We start from the raw sequence: 25000 nt of genomic DNA, 5'->3' as shown, positions 1-25000 counted from the left end.
GTTTTTAAAAGCTCATATTTCTAAATACAGTGTTGATTAGTTTTCTATGAAGCATGTAAAATGATTTGTTCAACTTCATTGGCCCTACTGAATTATATATAACCATACTATTGGTAATCCAAATTATCCAATGCTGATGAACTTTAATATATGTGCCTTTCTGACGATCCATGTTCATAAGATAATGAGAGTGAAAGTGAATCAATAGAGATTTCAGTGAATAATTCTGTTTTATGATAATTAAAGTGAAAATCAATCTTTAAGATAAAAATCAACAGGGAATTTAAGTGGATCTCAATCAGGCATAAACAAATATAAAGCTCACTCAATTATGGCCAACACTTTGATGTGCTTGGGACATGTGAAAGACCCAATAATATCTAATCTCCCAACGATTCCTTTCCATTAATTATTATTTCAGTATGCATTCAGGGCATTTTCGCCTCTCTGTGATGTGGGTAAGCACCAGCACATTTACCGTGAAAAAAAGCATTTTTTTGTCTCCTATGAATCATAACTAATTTGTTTTATCCATTGTCTTCTGCAGTCGGCTGTCAATATCATTGTAACTTTGACACCCAATTTGCTGGAGGGTACAAAGATATATCTGTTAAATTTCACATTCCTACAAGCAGGTACATGATACGGATCATTAGTTATTAGGGATATTAGCGAGACGTACAGAATCAGATCAAGAGTTATGATAACCAGGACTACAAAGGCTGGGTATCCATTTATATTTTATTATCTTATCTTCCCTGTATCCAAATTGTTATGAAACATGCCACTAACTGGTTTGACAACAGTAGCAATAAGAGGGTTAATTGTAAATCAGGCAACGATTTTTTGGTATATTTTTTTTCTGGCTGCTTTCTATGATACACGAATGATTTATTTTGTATGAAAAAAAGGGAGGGGTGTATAATTTGGCCCCCAGAAAGCCAAGTTTTCCACAAATTTTAGTCTCATTATCTGCCCGCAGTTGACAGCAGTTGCACGATATTGGAGAGATTTACTATCGGTCCTCCTTACTTATAATCTTTAACAGTGTGCAAAAGTTCAACAAAATAATGAACTGTTACTCTCTTTCTCACCCCAAGAAAACTTAAATCATGGTGCAAGTTGTGGGGGGTCTGCCTCGTAGTCAGAGAAAATTGGGAACTCAAAATGGGCTGGAAGTCATTGTAGTTTCAGATGCTGAAAAAAAGGGGGGATTGTCTGTTTATTTGTTAGGAAGTTATACAACGGATATCCTTTTCGGAGATTAAAGATGTCCAGATGAGAAAAGTGAGGGAAGAAATTGATCAGGAATGGTTTCCTGTCTCTGCTATTCTACTCCGACAAAATCGCCAAATTTTTTGTGAGAATTAATCTGTGCTGTTAGTAGATATTTACATATCACCAGGTTCGGCCAATGATCGATGTGTAATAAATCTGTTCCAATCAGCTCTTGCTGAGGAGAGAAAAAAAGACTGCTGAACTCGAAGAATTGAACAGAAAAATCTTCTGATGCAGGATCAATGTATAGGCCTTGTAAAGCCGTATCTTGACTACAAATCATAATGGCTGAATTAAGAAACATGCTAGATTTCCTTATAAACACTCAACTCTCTTGTCCTATGTGAATCCTTGACATCTTACTTTAGTTCATATGTAATATTCCTTAACATTGCTTTAAAATAAATCATTATTTTTATTACAATGACTGAAAGAAAATACGAAGTTATCAATCTTTTTGGCAGTTGCAAATAATCTTGCAGCAACATTAATCTTGCTCATTTGATAACAAATATGACCCTTTTTTGTCCCTTCAGCCAAAGTCATATAAGCAGTATCATGCTTCAGAAACTCTATCCTGGAGTTTTGGCTTCCAACAGTGGAATCTATGCTGTGCCAGTCTCTGATAGTGACAGTGCCGTCTGTACTATAAACCAGGTCACTGTGTTCTCCTCAATCTTACAGTGATTCTCTTTTTACAGTCATTCTATGAGATGTATATAGCTTGTTTATACCATACCTGAATCCAATCTCTATTGCCAACTCTTTCCCAAGAGAGGCAGTAAGTGTTCTGCTAGTATTATACTTGTACATTTAATCTGTTTAATCCATTTGTTCCTGGTGAGAAGGAAAAAACCAATAGCTGCAGGAAATCAATCACTTGTAAATCAAAACACCTGAGAGATTAAAGTCAAATCAGAAAAAAAATCATATTGATTGAATCTGGCCATGGTTCTTTCAATGAGAATTCTTTTCATTAAAAAAAGAAATATTTTGCTGCTAGATACAACACAACAATTTGTTGTCAAGACAGGGTTTGCATAACCTTAGCCCCCCCCCCCCCCTTCTTTGTCCACTTTTTGACCTCCCTTTGTTATTTTCACCAATGTGTTAATCTGCAGATATTTCCATTCCCAATGATGTCCAGGAATTAAGATCAAGACATTAAGTGACCCATGGTCATAGTTCTAAGGAGGGGTCAGAAGTTTGATCTTGATAAATGGGAATTCAAAGAAGCATTGGCTCTCTCAATGTTTACACATAAATATACAAGTCCTGTTAGAGGGTGAATTGACTCTAGATAGATTGACAATTATGTCAGAAATCTTGATAAATTATCTGAAATCACTGACCATGGGTCATCTCTTATGGCAGCATAGCAAGGTTTCCTCTTGTGAGGAGGTTCTCGGTGGGTGTCTTTATTGTCTGTTTTATTGGTCATCAATACAAAGACTATGGATATTCTTGGTAGTAAGGACAGATGTCACTTTATCACTGCAGAGAAATACCTAATGATGTTGCAATCAAAGCAGGCATTCCCTCCAATAATGTGGACATAATTAAAGTCATTTGGCCCAACAAATGATCACAGTTTACAGGAATCAAAGGCTCTGTCATTGACATTTTTTAACTATTTCATCTTAAATGAGTTTGTTCTCTGTCAGTCTTTGGATTTTTTGCTGCGGAGTTCTCCTATTTTGAGATGGAAATGAAGTTTTTTGCTGTTGTCATTGATTTATCAGGGTCGTTTTTAGATTGTTAGTTTTTCTTTGTGTTTTTGCCAGTTCCTTAGCTACCATTGATACACTTGTAATTTGGCTATTAAAAAAGAAAAGCATTTTGGGACATTCATGTCCTTCAATACTAATTTTGCACCAAACAAGAAAGTTTGGGACTTAGAATTGAAATAATGATTGATATTTGAGATAAAGTAATTTAAGAAAAAGCAAAACATACAGATTTTATTATATTCTTTTGTGAAGTGGATTGATTTCATTCTTGTTAAAGTTCCCATAGAGAATCTTTCATTTGCTTTAAAAGTGTTATGGATAGGCCATTGCATTATAGTACTTTAGCTTACGGTAGACCTGACTATGGACTTTGAGAAACTATCAGTGCCAGCCCATATGGAACAACATATGGTAGTTTGAGTCTCATCCAAAACATTAATAGTCTGAGTTCATGGTAGAAGAGCAAATATTATCTATCTTAAATTGACATAGCTTTGTCATTTATGGGGGATTGAGTCATGACCTTCAGAACACAAAGCAAGCCTTTTTCCATTTGAGCTACCCCAGAGATGTTTGGCTTTATAGTTTATAACATACATCTTGAAATAACTTGTATCAATTTGCATCTGTCAAAGATAATAATTGATCAATATATAAAAATCTCAGTATTGTTATTCCTCTTGAGGTGATGTGAATGTTCGCTATGGATGCCAAGACTGGCAGTTAAAGTTCTGTAATGCTTTAAGCTTGCAGTCCCGAAGACGAATCTCAATTCACCTGTCTTGTATATTACAATGAGAATCCTGCACTTCGACTGAGGGAAGATTTCTAGCATTAATGAAGCTACATTTTCTAGATATGGCATGCTCTCCCTAGGGAGACCAAGGCTCCAGAGTTCTATTAATGTTCAAATAATCTGTTCCCTGATGATTGTCATATTTCACACTCAAAGCCAAAATATCCAGGAGAAAGTTATCAGTTTTCTTTGGACAAAAAAATTACAATTCCAAACTTGAATGAGCTAAATATGGTAATGCAGTATCAAATTCATCACATGTCATACTTGATGTGGAAAATGAAAAATGGTGGCTCAGTTAAAAAGTGAAGAAAATGGGGGAATTTAAACACAGCATTACATGGATTAATGTTTGTTCCTGCAATTAGTGTTATTTGATTCTTTATTCATTGCACAGTCTCTCAGTAACACCACAAAGGCTGAAGATTTTCATTACAGAAAGTTGATCCCCAAAGGCTGCAGAGCTTTTTTTCTGTTTGGCTTGCTAAATTTATAATACAGCGGAAGACAGTCATTAAAGGAATCCATCACTCATGAATGAGGATGCATTAATTACTTAAGCTCATTAGAATAGGTTCCTTTCAGTCTCTGCTGTAGTTGTCTCTGTAAACAAAGACTTCCCATGACCCCCCACACTAATCAAGATCATTACTATGCTTGAGGTCATTTATAGTGGTACTCTCTGCATCATTAAACAAAGCATTACATTGATACAGATTCTCTCCCTGCATTATCATAAATTGGAGGTGATTAGATGTGGGTCATTTAAAAAAGATTCCAAATCAGAAGGATTTGATAGAGTTTTTATCTCCACAGCAGGTACCCTGTGTGACCATTATCAACTCTTTCTCTCACTCCATCTCATGAATTATGGATGCTGCTTTGACATTTAAGACTTGAATTTTCTCCCCTCTTATGAGATAAATGTTCATACTTTTGCCACTATCTTGAAGGCAGTTGCAATGTAGACAAGTTGGATAAGATGCCGTGATTTACAGACAAATAGTAATTAAAATCAATATTAACCCACAGATGAAAGACATGGATAATGTTTGCTTTTCATCACTTTTTTGGGCGAGAAATTCCTCTGCAAATTAAGAGTCCATCTGATGTAACACAGGAAACTTGGAAAAAAGTGAGGATGAGCTCTCATGTCTTTTGATAGATGATTGTTTTTGCTAGAAGATATTGAAGGTCTTTTTATCTATTCATAAATAGGGAAAATAATGAAGAAACAGTAATAACTCTGAGCGCTGAGAATTTTCCCAGGCAAGATATTGAAAGAAAAATTGCTGATCTAAGGGTTTATCACAAAGTGGGTGGATAATGATATTGACTAGATTATATATGCATCTTTTATGCATCAGTGATATGCAAGACTTAGTAAATTTGCTTCTCTCTCTCTCTCTCTCTCTCTCTCTCTCTCTCTCTCTCTCTCTCTCGTTCTCTCTCTCTCTCTCTCTCTGGCTATAATCTGTTGATATATCCTGTCATTAAATGACAGATGTGTAAGATAGCTGATGAACCTGTTGATATTACACCCATCCGGACTGACCTATGGCTCCCAGCAACTGACCATAAATCACCCACAGGATGAAGCTTCTGTGAATGGACACACTTTGTGCACAGTACATTCCTAGTATTTATATGATAGAAACTTATCTAGCAAATTATCAAATTGACAAATGAACCAATAGATGGTCAGGAACTCAGAATGATCAAAGTCAAAGGAATCATCAATAATAAATCTATTCATGATTCATAAGGAAACTTTTGAAAATATTAGATGCCCACAATATGAATCCATCAAAGAAGTCGAGATCCTCCCCCACCACTTTGATTAGTACACATGCTACTTAACAAGCTTTTTAAAAAAAATGAATGCCACTTATTTTGTCATGAGTATTTCATGTACCATTTGCCAGTACTCTGTGCTTTTCAGCTGATATAAACTTTTTTTACCATCTTTTTCAGGTATCTAGCAGCCTAATTAGTCGGGTGTCCACCGCCGACCAGAACTTCAACAAGGACATGGAGCTGACCCCGCGCATCGCCACAGAGTTTGACCTGACCCTGGACAGCAGCCCCGCCCTTCACGCCATTCAAACCATGAACTTTTTTCAACTGAAAGGTACAGCTGCCGTGCTCTCAAAGTTTTCTAATCTTTTGTGGCGATGGCGGTCTGATCTCGCTCACTATGAAAGTGAGTACTCATTTTTTCCTTCATATTCAATGTATGCTTGAAATAAAAAAGTACATGTGTGTATCATTATTGATATCAGGTTTACATGTGCATGAATCTGAATTGTTCCTAGCAATTTCAAAACTTTTTTTCTAAAGTGTGTAGGTTTAAAATTGAAAAAAAAATTATTTTCAATTATTTAATTGAGATCAAGAAAGAAAGACTAGTTGAGACAATCAGAAAATTTCTTTTTTTATTAGAGGGACAAAAGCTGTTGGAAGCATGCACTTTTAAATGTACAGGAAATCAATTTTCTACAGTGCAGGTTCTACAAACATTATCTAAAAGAAGAAAATTTAGCCAGAAATTGTAAATTTTGGTTTTGATTTGAAAGAAAATCAGGAAAAAAAATTTAGTAAAACACAGTTACTCTAAATTTACTTGTTAAGAATCCACACTTAGAGCGAGTCAGTTTTATTACTCTAAAATCTTCAAACTGTTTAATATTCTTTATTGATAGAGCAAAGTAACAATTCGAAATTGCTTGTCTATGATGCTTAACTAAATCAGTGTTTATCTGTACTTTTAATTGTGAAAAGAATTTGTTCTGCACTCAAATCTGCAATATACAACTGAATTCATGTACCAAAAAGTTTTTGAACTGCAACATTTGAACAGAAGTAATGTGAGGTGAGGAATTCCATGCGGTGATAATACGGGTAATATACCAGACCTCATCCCCACTAAATCTTGTGTGGCACAACCCCCAGGTCAAGCAGATTTCCTTTTTATGAGTCTCTTTATCATTTTTATGATAAAAAACGTCTAAAGAATATCTCCACAATGATGCCAATTAATGTGGATCGAGTTTTACCAGATGAACTAAGTAACACCTAAAATTCAGTGCATTTGTGTTTGGGGAAAATATATACCTTAAGCTAAGTAAATGGCGATAGGAGAATTATCAGGGATTTAATAGATCTAAACGAGCCAATTTTTGGACAGATGTTCTACTGTCCATGAGTTTAGGTGAACAGAACTGTTTTCATAGAGTGTTTAAGCAGAGTGCCTTACACCTTCAAGTCCTTTAAGGTACCTGGGTACCATTTCTGTGGAGAGCATCAAAAAAAGATGATGATGATGAAAAGCATCGGAGAGGGTTGCTGAAAGTGGATGTAATTAGACTGATCTTCTCCGGCTCTGAGTGGGATGAAGTCATATTAGATATAACAAATTATGCCACTTATCAACATCATTAAAACAATCATGTACATTAAAAGACTTTAATCAGCAGGTTTCAGCACATCAGGGGCAAAACCAGATAGTGTTAGATAGATATAAGGGGGAGGCAGGCGACAGGGGGATGAGCAGGGCGCTAAGTCATTTAGATATTTTGGGAGAGAAAAAAAGGGGGGATTGACATGGCCCCTCAATGAAGGGTAAACTTTATAAAAAACACTTCAGAGGAAAATCTTCTATACTTTATTCACAAGAAAAAGCTACTTGTATGCGGCTTCAAAGCAAACAGCTTATTATCTCACATCTGAAGGGTGATGAATTTTTACCTGTTCAAGTAGGATGTAATTTAGTCGGGTTGAGGTAAGTATCATGGAAAAATCTGTATCTCGCCCTCTTCACTGGCTAATTTTCTCACTTTTTTCTTTGATTTGGCGTACAGGGGGTGTGGGTAAGTAGACAAAAAGGAAGAAAATGTTGTCTGCCTTGCATCTCTTTGTCACCTCTGTCTGCCTTCATCTTCTCAGTTTCCTAAGTTCAAGCTCTCCTTGTTATATCCTTGCTTCAGACTCCCATACTGGTACAGGACCCCACATTACCAGTTTTTCTCTAACAACATAAAAATGACAATGCACTGCACGGAATCTATTTACTCAATCTAGAATCTGACATGAAACAATCAGAGAATGGAGATTTTTTAGAAATAGATAAAGCCTCTGGCAAGTTTACTTTAGTAGATCATTGCCTGATTATAACACCATGTTTTGTTTTTCATGCATGTTAAGTCAAATTCTGACTCCCTGTGTGCTTGGTATCTTGTTTTACTCCCCTCTCTGTTTATCGGATCAAGGAATGGTGTGCTTGGCAATTGCATGCATTGATGCACGATCAAATCCTTTATATGTTGCACTTTTTATTACTACATCAACAAGAAGAGAAAAAAGGATGTTAGCTAATGATGATCATTATCCCCCCCCCCCTAATGTTTACATTTGAAAAAGATCTTGAATGTACTTTGTGGGAGGAGATACAGGGTCCTAGAATAGATGCTGCACCAAATGTATAATTAATGGGAACCAAAATATCGCCACTACAAAATCAGCCAAGTATTGATGCTGCGGTTCTTTGTCTGGCTCTGGTACATAACATCCCAAACACCGAGGGACTAGATATGACATACTTATAGATCATGTGACAGACACCAGACAGATGATTTCTCAAGAGAATATATTATTTTCTGTTTTGTATCGCAGCTTTTTATTGAAGTGTGTGGTTGAGTAACACAGAGCATTTTTATTTCTAAGCCAGTTTCAAATCCTCTTTTTCCTATGTCTTGTCAAATTTATATCTTAATTCCCGTATCTATTTATTGAAATTTATCGAGCCCTGGTACCACTACTGTAGATGTTAGTGTTGTTCTTTGTTGTATGATGCAGATGATAAATGGCTTTAAAATAAATACCAGTATCAAGCTTCAGAATTTCAATTAAAAAAACCTCCGAGTTGGCATTATAGATTCCAGATGATTAGATTACTGAATATGTATTAGGAGATAAAAAATAAATGAAATGCATAAAAAATGGAAGAGATAAGAAAATGTCCCTGCAACTTCTAGAGGTGGTCTGTAGCATGTGATTTATCAAGAGGATGACCAGCTGCCAGGAATCAGCCGTCAATGTGGATGGGTTATCAGTCCAGGCAGGGGATGGCATCACACGATGTTGACAGCTCTAATACACAGCTCAAGTCTCAGAGAGCTCACAGAAATTAGTTCCAGTTTCTTCTCTAAGCCCCTCTTTATGAAAAAGGGGGGGGGGGGGGGGGGTTAAGGGGGGTCTTCAGTGGTGGGTCCAAATGGTTATGATCAAATATTGTGTACATGTATTTGCATCATGCATCCTGATGTTCACGACAATGTAAACTCATTAAAAGTAAACAATCTTATAGAGTATATGTACTTTTCTGAAATAGCAGTAATAATGTTTTCAAGGATTGGGGAATTTTCACAGCTTCTGGTGTAGTGCAAGTTTTGATATGATTTTAATGCGTTTTTTTTTTTTTTTTAAATCATCATTTTTTGTCATGGTTGTTTTGCCTGTTGTTAAAAAAATAGCATTTTGGTTTGATTTATTGAGATGCCTTTATAATTTTTGTATAATGTCATATTTCTAAAAACAAATGGAACTTCCTGACTCAATTTCTCTTGTTTTGAAGTTCATAGACTTAAAAAAAGAAGATTTATTGAATTTCAAGTAGAGCATCTATTAGATTTTTTTTCCATGAGAAAGTTAACTGGGCATTTCATACATAATTAAGGATGCCAAAATTGCATTATCTGGCCATAAAAAGATGTTGACATGATTGCTAGTGATGTAAATAGAAAGAAGCAAATTACAAGTGATGATTTTTCCTACAGAATGTAGATTTTTTTCCCCTAACAATCAGGAGTACTCATTTAAAGCTTGACAGTTCAGACTAGCTGCCACCGACATTGAAATCGAAATGAAATCCATTTCCTTTCCCTGTCCTTTAATTGAAAAATTATCCTACTCATCCTGTGAGATCAGGATCTTTATTAAAGCTGACTCCACAAATGAAGCATTCAACGAAAAAGGAAAAAAAGAGAGAGCTACTGTTAAACTTGTTTCTTTAATTTCAGCTCCTGGTAAGCCCAGTATTGTACCAGAAGACTGCAGTGCTGAGAACAACAGTGTGACCATTGCATGGCAGCCTCACATGGGGAAGGTGGTGGAGAGCTACAGTCTGGAGTTGGATGATGGATGTGGGGGAGATTTCAGGGTAAGAGTCAGGGAAACAGGTAGTGTCTGGAGTATAGCTTTGGTCTGGAGTAGCTATGGTTTGGAGTTGGATTATGGATGTGGGGGAGATTTCAGGGTAAGAGTCAGGGAAACAGCTAATTTCAGGAGTATAGCTTTGGTCTGGAGTAGCTACATGTATGGTCTTGAGTTGGATGATGGATGTGGGAGAGACTTCAGGGTAAGAGTCAAGGAAACAGCTAATTTCAGGAGTATAGCTTTGGTCTGGAGTAGCTATGGTCTGGGGTTGGATGATGGATGTGGGGAGATTTCAGGGTAAGAGCCAGGGAAACAGCTAATTTCAGGAGTATAGCTTTGGTCTGGAGTAGCTATGGTCTGGAGTTGGATGATGGATGTGGGGAGATTTAGGAGAAGAATCAGGGAAACAGCTAGTGTCTGGAGTATAGCTTTAGTCTGGAGTAGCGATGGCCTGGAGGTGAATGGTGGGGGAGAGGGGAGTTTAATGTAAGAGATAAAGAGTCAGGGAAATAGCTGATTTTAGGAGTATAGCTATGGTCTGGAGTTGGATGTGAGCTATGGTCTGGAGTTAGCTGGTGTAACATATTGGAGTTGGGGGTTCAGTCAGTAAGAGATGGGAAATAGCTATGGTATGGAGTAGCTTTGGTCTGAAGTTGGCTAATGAATGTAGGGGAGATATCAGGATGAGAGATGGGAAAAAAGCAACATTCTGGAGTATTAAACTATGGCTGGAAATATATGGTGGATAATTTGTAATATTTCAGGGTAAGAGATAGGAAAATAGCTAATGTCTGGAGTAGCTATGGTCTAGAGTTGGATGATAGATGGTTGGGGGGGGGAGATTTCAGGGTAAGAGAAAGGGAAAAAGCTATGATCTGGAGCAGCTTTGATCTGGAGTTGGATATTAAAATGATTGTAGGGGAGATTTCAGGGTGAGAGACATGGAAATAGCAATTGATTGATGTGAAGGAGTTAGCAAGTAAGCAATTTGGAACTGTACACCAGAATACTAAATGTCCAGGACATGGCGACAACATTACTGTTTGTCAAAATCAAAAACACACATTATAATTTGCTCATTAAAAAATCACCCCAAGTAGTATGGAGCTGTTCTCATTAGTTTCATCTGTCCAAGTGTTAATGAATAGAATAAATTAATCAAATTTAAATCATTATACTTGATTTAATGGTTTCAAATTGATGGCTTGGTAGTTTTTAAATATTTACCAATCCATTTGAAAGCAGAATTTAGAAAAGTGAAAACAAAAAAACCCAAAAGCCACACAAAATTTGTGAAAATTCAAATATTTAAATAAAAATGAGTCCCATATTTTGAGTAAAAGTCTTTGATGTAGAGAGTAATGAAATTAGGTCCCGTGAGTCAGGACTCCCTGTTTTTACTCAAAATGGAAATAAGGCATGACAGTGATTCACAGCTAACAATCATAACTGTTGCTCCTAATGAATTTGTTTTCTAATGAAACCTGACAATTTTTTCCCCTGTGTTACAATCATAGAAGCAGGAAATTGTGATATTTTATTGTCAAGCATTCAGCTAAAATAGAAAAAAAAACTGCCATGCCATCAATTGGTTCTTTTTTTTCTGCTATGGACAAGACTTTTTTACTTCTCACTGAGAGAAATATTAAAAGGTTTAGACCCTCTATAGATTTTATGTAAAATTCCAGTCAGTGTCACAGTCAGAGATGTTGGGTAGTTGTTTCTTCTACATCTGCCTTTCACAAGCGAGTCAGGTTTGAAATGATATGATTAGGGAATCCTTATAGCCTTTCATTCAAACGGCAACCAATTTACATGAGTAGAGAAGAAGGAAAAAGAGCATTTCTGTTCCTAGCGGACAATTGGCTATTAGTGGCTATTATCCTTCTGCTAGAGGTGTCTCGACTCATTGCTTTCATCTTAACTTCCATTAAAGTGAAACGCTAAAGTAATGCAATATCTGCATGCTATGAAATATTAAATAGGGAAATCCCAGAGATCCCATCAATCTGATAACTCTCTTACTGTGTGTTATAGCCCCCGGCCATGTATCACATGAGGAGCTAATGTAACCAACTTCTGGCTGTACTGTATGCCCTTACTTTGCTTCAACATTTATATAATCTGGTTATAGTAATAAAAAGTAAAAGAAAGCAAAGGCCATGCCAAACAAGTTCTCAGTTTTACGTTACAATATGCATATCTTGAAGGTTAGGTTAAGTCACTCTGAAAAAGGCATTCGTTTTGATGGAAACTTTTGGAAAAATAAAGCCTTTGATGAATAAAAGTACCGGTATTAGGAAACTATGGCCATGCCAGCCAAATTAGTCGTTTTGTGTTACAATTTCTATGCATTTTTTTTTTAAAGAGTGAAGTTTATTATCTTCATTCTAACTGTAGAAGTTCATTAATTTTTAATGAAAAAAAAAATAAAACTCTTGATGTATCTACCAGATGTCATTACCTATAAAATTTTAATTTCAAAGGGGGGATATATCAATCAGAAGTTGGTAATTTAAAAAACTCAATGTGAAATAAAAATGGATAAATGAAACTTAATCAATATAACCATCCATTGTTGTTGTATTGATTCCCGAACACTAATCCTTATTTGATAAAAATGGCTGTCCAGTGTTTGATGACATGATGAAGAATTATGGGTGAATCTGCTCTGATTGAATTTGGAATTAAGAAAGTTGGTGTCAACTTGATGTGACAAGTCCAGATAGTCCGTCTAGACTTCTGTAACAGGGAGATTCCTGGGAGAAATAAAATTAATGACGATGCCCATAGCTGGCATTTAGCTGGAAAGATAGGAGGGTGAAAGTGTGACTCTGACATGTAGAAAATTATAGGGACATGCGACTTTGAGAGAAAGTCATTTAGATATATAGCAGAAAGCCTAATGTAAATTTGATGCTCAGATTTGAAAGGTTAGATTAAATCTAAAATGATGAGAATTGAAATGAAGGTAGATATTAGTTTTGAAAACTCGAAGTAAATCAAAGTTGACAGTTGTAAGCACTATATAGGCCTACAACTGTGAATGAAAATGAAGGAATTCCTAGACATTAATCTGTTTCTTCAAGAATCCCCAGAGTAGATCTTCATTATTGTCAAAACATTCAAAATTCTATCAATTTATATAAAGGAATCTAGTAGTGAGTACATATACTGGTAAACAGATTATTGAAGGCTTTACTGTTTGCTGCTTATTTATGAGGAAATTTAGAAAGATCTACTGAAAAATACATGTATCAATGGTAATAGGATTTTAGTATAATATCCTTTAAAACCTCAATTTGAAACAGGTGTCGCTTAATTTTCTCAAAAGCTGGGTATTTTGTATTCATTGATACTGGATTTGTGTTTTAATATACTTGTATCTAACTTAAGCCCTGCCCCATTATGAATACTGCATTTACTTTTAACCATTGTGCCAAGATGTAAAACAGCAAAAATGTCTCCTTTTCTTTTGAGCTCTTTTAGAATGCTTGTTTTAAAATTTTTCATGTTATTTTATCGAAACTGAAGAATTCCATTCCAATAGATCTACCATATTTCAGGATATGCCAAGTGCAAAACTTTACGTTTGTAACCATTATTATCTTGCAAAACACAAATTTCTGTCTAGAACAGTGGTAGAAATATATTAAGGTAAATCTTAAGAATTATGCAAGGCTTTTTTTTTTTTCTTGCAACCACAGAAATTCTTTATCGATTGTTGTCGGTCGCAGTAGTAATATGTCTTCCAGTTTAAAAAAAAGGTGTTATATTTACCTACTGGAAAAGATTAGCTCAGAAAAAAAAATGGCTTTAAGACCTAGAAAAAGGAAACTGTAGAGGAAAAAATAAGGGCTAATTGGATTTAATTGTTTCTGATCGCTGAATGCATGGGTTCTGAAAACATAACTACAGCAAAAAATGAAGTGCTATAAAAATTTTGAGTAAATTATCGCTTCCTACGACTGGCAAATCATCTGTTTGTTGATTTTTATTGGAATAACGTGTCCTTTATTGCTAGTAGAGATCTGCATGATTGATAATTACTATACATGTATTTTTAATTACAGTATATATTTTTAGATTTTTCTTTTTCATTCCTATATCAGTAGATATTTTTATTCATTTTAAAACAATATGAGCTGCATTTTCATGCTGAATTTTTTTTTTACGAAAATGTTACTTTGAACTAAAATGACCAAAAATATCATGGTTTTTAAATTTCTTTTAGCCTATTTTTTTGGGAAAAGTCTTTATGAAGCTTAACTGGAGCAAAATTGAATTGTCGTCCTGTACAAAATTGATCTACTACCGTATATATTCCTTAGAAGAGAAATATTTCTTCTGACAAAAATTAATGATTTGTTCAAATCTTAATAATAATAAAAGTTTAAGTTACATGCAAACTTATCATACTAGCAGGTTTTTGCAGCAAAATAAAGTTCTAGAATATACAGCTCATATTGCTTTAACTGTAAAGACCTAGTAAGTTGTCAGAACTTGTACCTACATGTGTCTGAACCATTTGTATAAGTATCTTATTACATGTACCGGTATACAATAAAATATGTTCAAATCAAATCAAAGCTGTGTTTACAATAAGGTTATTATAGTAATGTGTCATTATGGAATATCTTTTTACAGGTTGTGTATGTGGGAAGTGAAACAATATGTACTGTAGATGGCCTTCACTTTAACAGTACATACTTTGCAAGGGTCAAGGCCACTAACAACTCTGGGGACAGTGACTACAGCGACCCGATCAGTCTCCAGACAGCTGAAGGTACTATCCTAATTACATTTCTCGATCAGTGACTTGGAAAGGGGGGGAGGGGGGTTGATAGTTTGTGAACATTGGAACTGACATTTGAATATAAAAAAAAAATTCTACTACGCTGCCAGCATGGAAGTGTATACCATATACATCTATTGTTTATTTTGATTAAATTTAAATTTTGATATAGAATGGTTACTGTAAATTTAAGATATAGAATTTTCATGGCCATAATAAGTACATGTATTCAAAACCAAGTACATGTATTTAGCTTAATTCGCTCTAGCTCTCCTGCATTAGTCTGGAAGTGGCTTTAGCCACAAGGGATGATGTAGGTGTTAGGTATGTGCATGAAATAAAAGACAGGAGAAAATGTACTCTTGATGAAAATTTATTTGTTGCCATTTCAGTTTAGTAACACTAATAGTTTCCTGGTGGTTTGGAATTACCAGTAAAAGGGCAAGAATACAAGATATTGAAGACGAATTAGAAGCCGGGTTCATCACAGAAGGGCATGATTTAGGGAATTAAATCACTGCGATTAGCAGTTTAATGGTTTTTGTGAATTTTTTTATCAAATTATTCAAGAGTTCTTCATAAAAAGGGGAAATTAAATGAATTAACACTGGGTGCTGTTCCTTATTAATAGAAAGACATAAAAATTCGTCAGTCAATTTTCGGCTAAAGCAATCAATCCTTGACGATGATTTGGGTGATAAAAATCTAGCTAAAGGCATCACATTTACACCTTTGGTGACAAATTATTGGAGTAGAAGGAATCAGAATCACTGGGTCCTTTGTTATGTGTGTCACTGGCCTCTTACTGAGAGTCTCTTGCCGTCTGCTTTGTTGGAGCTCTGGAGAAATTTGACGATTTCTAAAGCTGTAGGGGACAAGTATAGGGTCATGAGAATGCAATCTACCAGGCAATACATTTCAATTTACCAAACAAATGTCATTAAGGTTGAAATAATCAATTTCTCTCACTTTTTGGGATCATTAGACGACATTGATCTTGACTGCAAGTGTCACAGATTTGATTGTAATCATTTGTGCTGAGAACATTACTTTGCCAAAAAATTATATTTTTAGTTGTATGATTTAAGAGCATAGGTGTTGCATGAGTACTTTGAATGATGATTTAATATGCAACTACATTTTCAAATAAAATATTTTTTTTTCAGTGGCTTGGTTTAGTTTGGACCCTTTTTCTGCCCATCCCGACATTCTATTCTCCAATGACAACCAGACGGCCACATGTAACAGCTATGAACACCGCATTCTATTGGGAGGGGTGGGGTTTTCCAAGGGAGTTCACTACTGGGAAGTGGTCATCGATCGCTATGACAGCCACTCTGATCCTGCCATTGGAATTGCCAGATTTGATGTAGACAAATGCCAAATGCTAGGTAAGAAGAATGGAAAAATCTAAATCTTGGAATTGGTAGCATTTAGATTATTTGATTTGGATGAAATTAATTGGGCAAAAATTGTCAAAAGAGAAATTGCCAAGCATGAGATGAAGGTTTTAAAAATGTATAACTTCTTATTCTTAATATAAAATCAAACTCCTTTCATTTGAGAAAATGAATCTAATGCCAATAATTATCTGTGATTAATACAAGAGAAAAAAACCTCTTCATTACAAATAATGGCTTCTTCCTCTAATTTTGTAATTCGTCTGTCTCCCGAGTCACCAGGGGTCAATGTAGTATCTCAGCTAGAATTTGATATACAAAGAAAAAACACCAAGGATGCTCTCAGATTTATCAAGCTAAAAAAGATACTTTTGCTGAGATAGAGGCAATTAAATTCGCTAGTGAATGTCTGCTGTTGAATAATTTGGGATTATATGGCGAGACTTTGCCTCATTCCAACATGAGGGAGAAGATAGCTGGATGTGTTCTACAACTCAGCAGGTTGACGACTTGTTTATTTTATGGCCAGTATTTTGATAAACTTTTTGACATGAAGTTATAACTTTTTTTCCACCTCTTTCTGCTAGATTATCCCCAGCAAATTATGTTAAATCCACCATCTCATTACTCTTTCCAAAGATATGAACAGCAAAATTTTACTTTGGATATCTTTGAAATTGACAAATCTCTGGAAAAAAATACATTGGCACCCTGCGGAGAATTATATCATATGATGCTTCTGAGTAGAATTTTATCCATGAGATTTTATTGAAATAATCTAGAGAGCACTTGGTAATACAAACAGTTTCTAACCACTATTGAAACAGGTATCACATTTGATCAAGAGAGAGAGAGAGATAGAGAAAATCAATATCAGATTGTTTTGAGATTTAATAAACTTGATGTCACCGGGCAATACTGCTCAAATGTTTTTCCTGCATTCTGATTGTAGCTGTGCATCATTAAAAATACTCGGGGCTATCAACCTAGTCAGATGGGAAGGCGGCATGCATCCGCTAGCTTTTGATCATACTATGCCCTTTTATCTGTTGATGACATCATCTTATTCAGTTTAATTAATAACTATGAAATACAAATACTGGAAGGAAAAATTACATCATGATAATTCTAAGCATACAGTACTGTGCTAGTGTGCTCTCTCTCTCTCTCTCTCTCTCTCTCACACACACACACACACACACACCCAATGCATTATAATGAATGGGAATTAAATGATACTCCAGCTTTGATGATATGTTATCCCCCCCCCCCCCCTACATCAATGAAAAAGTTCTGAATGGAGAATCCACATTTATACACTGGACTGACAAAGACAAGAAGTCTGTGTAGCAGTACTGGAGGTGTCTGTTTAATGATACCAGTAACAGAGGGGAGAACTCTCTTTGTAGTGGGGTAAGACAAACAAATACCCAGCACCCTGACACTATCGGCCTTGTAAACATCCCCTCTAAACTTGTTAATGGGAAGGCCCAGCTTCTTCAAGATGTTTAACCAAAACAGCTGATTGATAGCTGCAGATAGACCACAGAAATTTAAGACTAATCAGCCAGAATTTAATTATTTCTCCCATCCTTTGATTACTTCTGAAGATCAAATCGAAAAGTGTCTTATCAGAGAGCTCTCCAAGATGTATAAATCTGTCCTGTCTGGAGTGAAAGTTGGCGACTAAATGTCCTCGTTAGAAATAAAGTGTCTGATGGAAGAGTTTTTACACTCTAATTTTTAAAAATTCCTAGAATAATTATGATATAGGAGTATTTTTAGGAGCCACGTAAGCCTACATCTAGTTAGAACTGTGAGAAAAGCTTGATATGAAAGATGTAGGTAGATATTGGAAGAGGGAGAGAGTTTTTCCACCAGATTAACATTTAAGATTCTTTGAAGTAAAGTGTCGAAATATATTTCTTTAACCACAACTGCTAATTAATTTATAGTCAGAGTGTAAGAAGGCCTTAGGGATACCCTAACATTTTCCATAACATTGACATAGTCTTGAGAAAAACACCTGCATAGAGAATTTATTTTTATTGAAAACTCATGAATTTATTGTTTGCATTAAAAAAAATTGAAATCATGATAAAGCAATATAAATTCATGAAATGGACTAGGCCTTAAGTGCCCAATAAGCATTTTCTGTACAGCTGTGAAGTAAATTTTTTTTGCAAATCTGAACATGATGTATGCATTACATAAGCATAATTTCATCTTCCTTTTTTTCAGGGGGGGGGGTGTTTTCAAGCTCTTCTGGGCACTTAATTCAAATTTATGAAAACTGATACATTTATATACATGTACATATGTATTTTGCTGTTTGAAAAATTAGGAAATAAACAGAAAAATAAGCCCGGTTTCTGTTTCAAAAATGTTATTAATGTAGTTAACAAGAATTTTATTTCTTTTTCAAGATTTTATAAGGGGAATAACTCAATTTTCTTTAAAATTTGAGTTATTTCTGTTGTCAATATGATGAACATGTATATTGATAAAACATTGCATTGTTTAAATTTTAGGTAAGGATGAGAAAGGATGGAGCATGTACATAGATGACAAGAGAAGCTGGTTCATGCATAACAATGATCATTCAGAGAGGACGGAGGGGGGGATCAAGCGGGGGAGTGTGGTGGGTCTACTTCTGGACCTGGACAGACACAGACTCTCCTACTTTGTGGACGGATTTCCTCACGGACCAATCGCATTCAAGAACCTTCACGGTGTGTTTTTCCCTGCCCTCAGCATTAATCGAAACATTCAAGTATCCCTCCGGACAGGCTTAGAGCCCCCATCGGAGAGTGATTCGGAGGAGGAGAATTGAGGGTGCTGTGTGTTCAACCATCCAGAATTCTGCCATATTGTTTGTGCAATAATATGCCAATTTTAAAGGAGCTTTTAGTCTCGAGAGATATTTTTCTAGTCAGTTTCTGTACATACTTGGCTGTTAGGTTTAATTTGTAAAACATCAAGAATATTATGTCTTTTTACATATACTTTTTTTTATATCCAAACAGTTTTAAGTTTTCACTCATTATTTTTTAGATAAACTTTTTGTCTCCAATTTTCAATTAAAGTACATATTGTAAAAATATGGTAGCAACGAATCATTCATTGTGATCTTTCAGCTAACCATTATATTTACAGTCAACATAAGTTTTGTGTATCTGAAAATCAACTGTCCTCATATCAAACATCTTATGATGGATCACTAAAAGATTATTACCTTTGCTCTACCATCTCCCTGCTGTTAGCGTTCACTTGCGCGACACAAGATTTCCATCTTGTATTGTAACGTAATAGCTTCATATTAAACTGTACAGCCCGATATGTGATGTTCATGTGTATACAGCCAGTGTATTTATGTCTCTCTCTTAAACAATCTATGTTATTTATAAGCTGGTTTTGTTTCTGGAGTTTTTAATTTTATTTTTTATCAGTATTGTTTTAGCTTCAATGATCGCTTAGTTAATTACTAGAATTTGATGAAGTAATAAAGATTCAATGGTGATTTTCAGAGCATGTAAATTAATGCCTACCTTTACAGTGGAATACGAATGCAGACAAAGTCTTTAAGTATTTAGTACATGTAGATATTGCTAAATAATTACAAAAATATGAGAGGTTATGAATAAGACATATATGAACTTGTATGAATGTAAATACATTTATAATGATTTAAGAAAAATTATGAACTTGCCATATGGTAAAATTAATGGAGGTGCACAAAGAAGCTCTGGTACACGTATGTTTGTTTTATGTACGTGGAAAAAAATGAAGTCAGTAAGAGTTCTTCAGGTTTCATGATGTACATAGATTTGTTATGTAAAGCTTCTGTGGTTGTGTTAATGCATTGAGCTTGATCTGTGCTTTATTTCTGTAAGTGCTACATTGGATGAAAAGCTTGTGACAGTGTTGACAATCTATATAAGGCCAAAGTGTTATTCTTTGTTTTATGTCATAATTATTTCGATAAAAGAAATGGATTTTGCTAAAGCTTTATCACTTATAAAACAAATAATTCATGAAATATCTGACATGCATATCAAAATCCTTGAAATCTGTATATATGATACTTTGTATCAGGAAGCGTGCATATCAACGTTTTTATCTACATGATTAGGTTTTGGGATTATTTTCAATTTATTTGTGATGTAAAACAAAGAATAAGATAGTTTTGGCTGGATGTGGTGCAATTTCTACTCAGGTTTCTCCACTGTTGTTGCCATTTATATAGTCACCAAAAAATATCCCACAGACCAGCTGCAGGTGTTTCAGATACCTGTGTACTACTATGTGTGTTTATACACACAACAGTATACTTATTAGAATCATGATGCTTATGCCTGATTGTTCAAACTGTTCCCAAGTCATCTTAGCAAAGTATACCATGCTTCTTTCTTTAACTCATTTCTCAGATCTGTTTTGAATTATTGTGATACTTTTAACATTGAAGAAACCAATATATGATATTTGTGGTTTATATTATTTCTACACAAGGATCAATTTTCTTTTGCAATTTTTATTTATTATTTTATTTGAGTGATTCTATTTTATTATGTGTCCTAATCAGTTTTTTTTTAAAGAAAAATGATTCAAGTTTAAAAAAGAAAATGTTTTAGATTATTTAATTACTGAATTCATTGGAATATAGAAAGTTTTTTTTTAGATTTTAATTTATTGATACTTTACATGTACATGTATTAGCCTAATATTCAATTTATCGCTGATTCTCAACATAGGAAAGTGAAAAATTCAAGAGCTTTGTTATGAATCTACATGTATTTGTTTTTGTTCTGAAATGTTAATTAAATTCAGAAATACAAATTTTGTTTTTGTATGACTAAACTGCTGTTTTATTTTTGGGGGGAAATGAATAAATTGTAGAAAGAATAGAGCGTTAGTTTTGATTGGTATAAAAGCAATATAAAGCTTTGCAGTGAGGACCTAGGAACAAAATTATTGTAGACCTTGGAATAGAAGAAAAACCTTATTCTGTACACAATGTCATTTGAAACAAAAAAAACAAAAAATAGTTAATAGAATTGATAGGGATATCCGAAGGCATATGTACAGTTTATCTTGGTATCTTTATATGAAGTGTACATGTAATGTCCAAATGACGACCTCAAGATATTTTACAGGGAAGTTGACCTTGTGTTTGCTGCTAAAGTAATTGTTTTTCATTTATTTCATGTGGATGAATATTTTAGAAATAACTATGTCTGTCTATATTATGTTCTTGGAGATAAGAGAGTTTTGCAGAAGTAGTACAAATGAGATTTCTATATGAAGAAAAATATCCCTGAATTAAATGTGTGAATGCACCTTTGCTCTAAAAATCATAAAACAATTAAAATGGAATCGGACGCCTGTCGATATTAATGTGGATAAAAGTACATTATAATTAAAATGCTTTCACTGTTTTAAAAATTGTGTAAAATATTATAATATTTGACCCAAAAATATGTTTTAAAAACTTTTGGAAAGGTGAAAATTATTAAAAGCCCCAGCAGGATTCAAACTCATGACTCACAGATTCATAGTTAATGCTATGTTAACTATTTGGGGAAAGAAAAAGTGTGTGAAATTATGCTTGATTTTATTGTTCATTTTGATTGGAAGTATGTCACAATATGGAGGTGTCCCATATCACCTTAAACAAATGCATGCAGTCACAACTCTTTTAACCCAATTGCTTAGTTATAACAGATTACCAAATATCTGGTTACTTTTGTGATGGTCCAGTTTACACTTTCTTGGCAATCACTTTAAAATCACAAAAAACACAATGCGCAGAAATTATGGACATGTTCCATTCTATAAGAAACTTTTTAAATAGTGAAAAATGATTTTCGCAATTGAAAAGATTACATATTACCCCATTGTAGCAAATTTTGTGACAGTTTTGTGAAAAAAATGGATTTACAATAATATCTTTTCAAAAACATCACAGAAATGAAATTAATGCTCAGTTTCAACAAATTATAAAGAAAATAGAAACAATGTAAATGATACTCATTTTTTTATCATTTCGGTGGGTCAATTGTGTTTGGGCATTGCAAGTATTGGCATTTTTTGTATAATATTGATAATATATAAAAAGAAAATGCAGGTATAAAAGAAGCAAGCACTGCCAAAAAAATACATACCATGTATACTGAGTTCACAAATAGTCAATTGATGTTCATTCAACTACCCAACTTACGAAATGTACAATCAAAGAGAAACAACTCTTTTTGGATTCCCAATCATAAATCTTCCAAGAAATAATTTCTAGAGATGAAATTTGAGCATTTCAGTGAGTTCCCTGTCCATAATAATTTTTTTTCTAGTTCATTGGCAATCCGTTGACACAAGATTTGAGAGAACATAGAGCTTCCCAGAGCCAACAATTTGTAATAAATAAGATTGGCCCCAAAACACCTTAATCTATTCATTAATTTCAGATGATGTAATGTTCCAGCTTTTATAGAGCAAGGTTGGCCAGGTTTCTGATCACAAATACTTGTGGTGTGGTGAAAAATTATGATTTGAACTAAAGAAAGATGGTGAGTATTGGTGACATTGGGTAAAAGGGTTGTATTCAATTTGAAATCTTCCGTATATATACATGTAGCAATTACATGCTACTTAGAGACTTCCCTGCTCTGTATACAGGCTATACTTTAAGAGTGCCACCTTCAAGGCTTCAACCCTAAACAACAACAGTAAATAGACACCAAAATTTCAGTAAAAATGATAATTTATTCAGTATATTATATACAAACTTTTTACAAAGTATTCATGAATGATGTCTATTTTCATTTTTTCCTTTACATTTGCCATCAATGTATGAATGTCAACACTGAACAAATTGCAAATATTTTAAACTTCTATAAAGTCCACAGTTGACAACTGCTCCTTTTTCTCATCAAAACTCATTTATTTGTAACAGAGTTACTGCCCCTGCCTAATCATCAGTTATCTTCATCATCCTCCTCCTCTTCTGCCTCTTCCATCTCCTCTGCTGCTTCAGCTGCCTCTTGTTGGGCATTCCTGAGGGCGTTCTCCTCCTCCACAGTTGGATCCTCAGCCTCGGTGATTTCTGGGCCGCTGGGGAATTCCTCCTGAATTGGTGCGGTCTGTGGGGGATTGTAGTTGTCCATGTTGTATTTGTGACCATAGCCAATATAGACATTCTCAAATTTTCTGAAAGAAATTATATTCAAGAATGAAATGGAGAATTCCTTTGGTACACTTGAGGTAATGTCTCAAACATTCAGATTTTATACTGTTTTTTTTTTTTCTTCAAATTTTATAACTTACTTTCCAGCTGCAAATGCATGAGCACCAGGCCAAAGGTTGGACTGAAGAACTGAGATGGCGTACTGAGGGATCAGCTTGGAGGACACTTTGGGAGTCCATGGAGGGAGGTTTCCAATCTCCGCATCCTCGGAGAGAGGAGTTAGGAGAGGAGGTCCCACCTCAGGCTCTGGCTCATCAGGCTCCTCACGCTCCTCTTCCTCATCCTCGTCATCCACCTCCTCAGGGGTCTCCTGGCCAACCTTGACCCAGACACAGCGCCCCTGGGGCAGAATGTGTTGTACGTGATGTACCCAGTGTTGTAAAGATCCATCACACAGATCCCTCAAGGACACTGGCTCAAAGTCCACATTGATCACACAGTCATTGCGACCTATTATTCATGAAAATAGTATTAAATCTTCAACAATTTTTGTCCTGAGAAATTAAACAGAGAACAGACTTGGTAAAATGTACATTTTTTTTCAACAAAAACTTGCCTTCGGTTTCTTCTTCCTCCTCCTCATCTTCTTCAAACTGGTAGAAGCCCATTGGTGAAACATGGGTACCAGCACTAATACGGGCAATTTGGGCTCTCAAATAGTTAATCTCATTGCCTGGGAAAGGGGGATAACTGACAACCTAAAATATAGACCAAGAATATGATTATGTCTTCGTAAATAAATTCCCGTATAAAGCATCATTACAGAAAATGAAGTATTTCAGTTTTGTTAATGTACAAGAATTATGATTAAAAATGGTATCAGAATCTTACTGGAGCATCCAATCTTCCAGTGAAGAACTTCTTGATGAGTCTGGCAGACTGGATCTGGGCTGGTGTTACTGCTGGAAGCTTGGTCCAGGGTTTACCAGCTAAAACAAAAGTATGCAATGTGTAATCAGTTTAAATTATCAATCTTCCATTCCATTATTGAATAAAAATGTTCATTTTTACATCTTAAACAGAGAAATTTGTATTAACACTTACGATCATTGCAGACAAAGTATGTTTTCTTGTTGGTGCCTGTTTTGTTTTCCTCCTTTGGGATTTCTGGTGGGGGTTTGAAGTCTGGTTTTGGAGTGTCATCCTCCTCTTGTTCTAAAAGAGTAATTAATACAAACATTCAGATTTAATATATTTTGGTGTACTTCCTCGATCAATAAAAATAAATCTAATAACCTTTTATGCTATTCTGCACTTAAATGCTAATTTCCAACATTTCACTATGATAATGCAAGACATATCATTTCTTAAATTGATCTACAAAAATGAAACTTTTGTTCCATGGTTTACATGGTTTGTTTAGACTTATAGCATACCTTCTTCTCCTTCCTCATCGCCATCTTTGTCTGTTGCTTCTTCCTCCTGTTGTTCCTCGGGCTAAAAAGTGAAAATGTTCAAATCAGATGACAAATCTAATTCAAAACTACCATAATACACAAATAACTGGCACTAAATCGCTCGATATAGTACATCCCTTAAAACACTGAATTA

General features: G+C 34.8%; 2 protein-coding genes across 4 annotated transcripts in view; one reads left to right on the top strand and one right to left on the bottom strand.

The window, feature by feature from the left end:
* The window catches only part of LOC128175893 (E3 ubiquitin-protein ligase TRIM9-like), a 29388-nt gene extending 8274 nt beyond the window's left edge, over positions 1–21114 (top strand). For 2 of the 3 annotated variants that reach the window (XM_052841759.1, XM_052841758.1), the window contains exons 4-8: positions 5779–6007; positions 9882–10021; positions 14665–14803; positions 15979–16203; positions 18744–21114. In XM_052841759.1, the coding sequence (XP_052697719.1) occupies positions 5779–6007; positions 9882–10021; positions 14665–14803; positions 15979–16203; positions 18744–19045 (1035 nt within the window). In that variant the 3' untranslated portion in view covers positions 19046–21114. The remainder of the gene's footprint in view (positions 1–5778; positions 6008–9881; positions 10022–14664; positions 14804–15978; positions 16204–18743) is intronic. The other variant, XM_052841760.1, reaches the window with a different exon arrangement.
* Positions 21115–22948: 1834 nt separating this feature from the next.
* Positions 22949–25000, bottom strand: part of LOC128175608 (radial spoke head protein 4 homolog A-like) — a 3453-nt gene continuing 1401 nt past the window's right edge. The window contains exons 4-9 of the mRNA XM_052841367.1: positions 24826–24886; positions 24494–24604; positions 24281–24378; positions 24006–24147; positions 23530–23899; positions 22949–23412 (exon numbers count right to left, since the gene is read on the bottom strand). Coding sequence (XP_052697327.1) covers positions 23181–23412; positions 23530–23899; positions 24006–24147; positions 24281–24378; positions 24494–24604; positions 24826–24886 — 1014 coding nt within the window. The 3' untranslated portion in view covers positions 22949–23180. The remainder of the gene's footprint in view (positions 23413–23529; positions 23900–24005; positions 24148–24280; positions 24379–24493; positions 24605–24825; positions 24887–25000) is intronic.

This window comes from Crassostrea angulata, chromosome 3 (genome assembly GCF_025612915.1).
Source record: "Crassostrea angulata isolate pt1a10 chromosome 3, ASM2561291v2, whole genome shotgun sequence".
In the NCBI taxonomy this organism is placed as follows: domain Eukaryota; kingdom Metazoa; phylum Mollusca; class Bivalvia; order Ostreida; family Ostreidae; genus Magallana; species Magallana angulata.
This window is presented reverse-complemented; position numbering and strand designations above follow the sequence as displayed.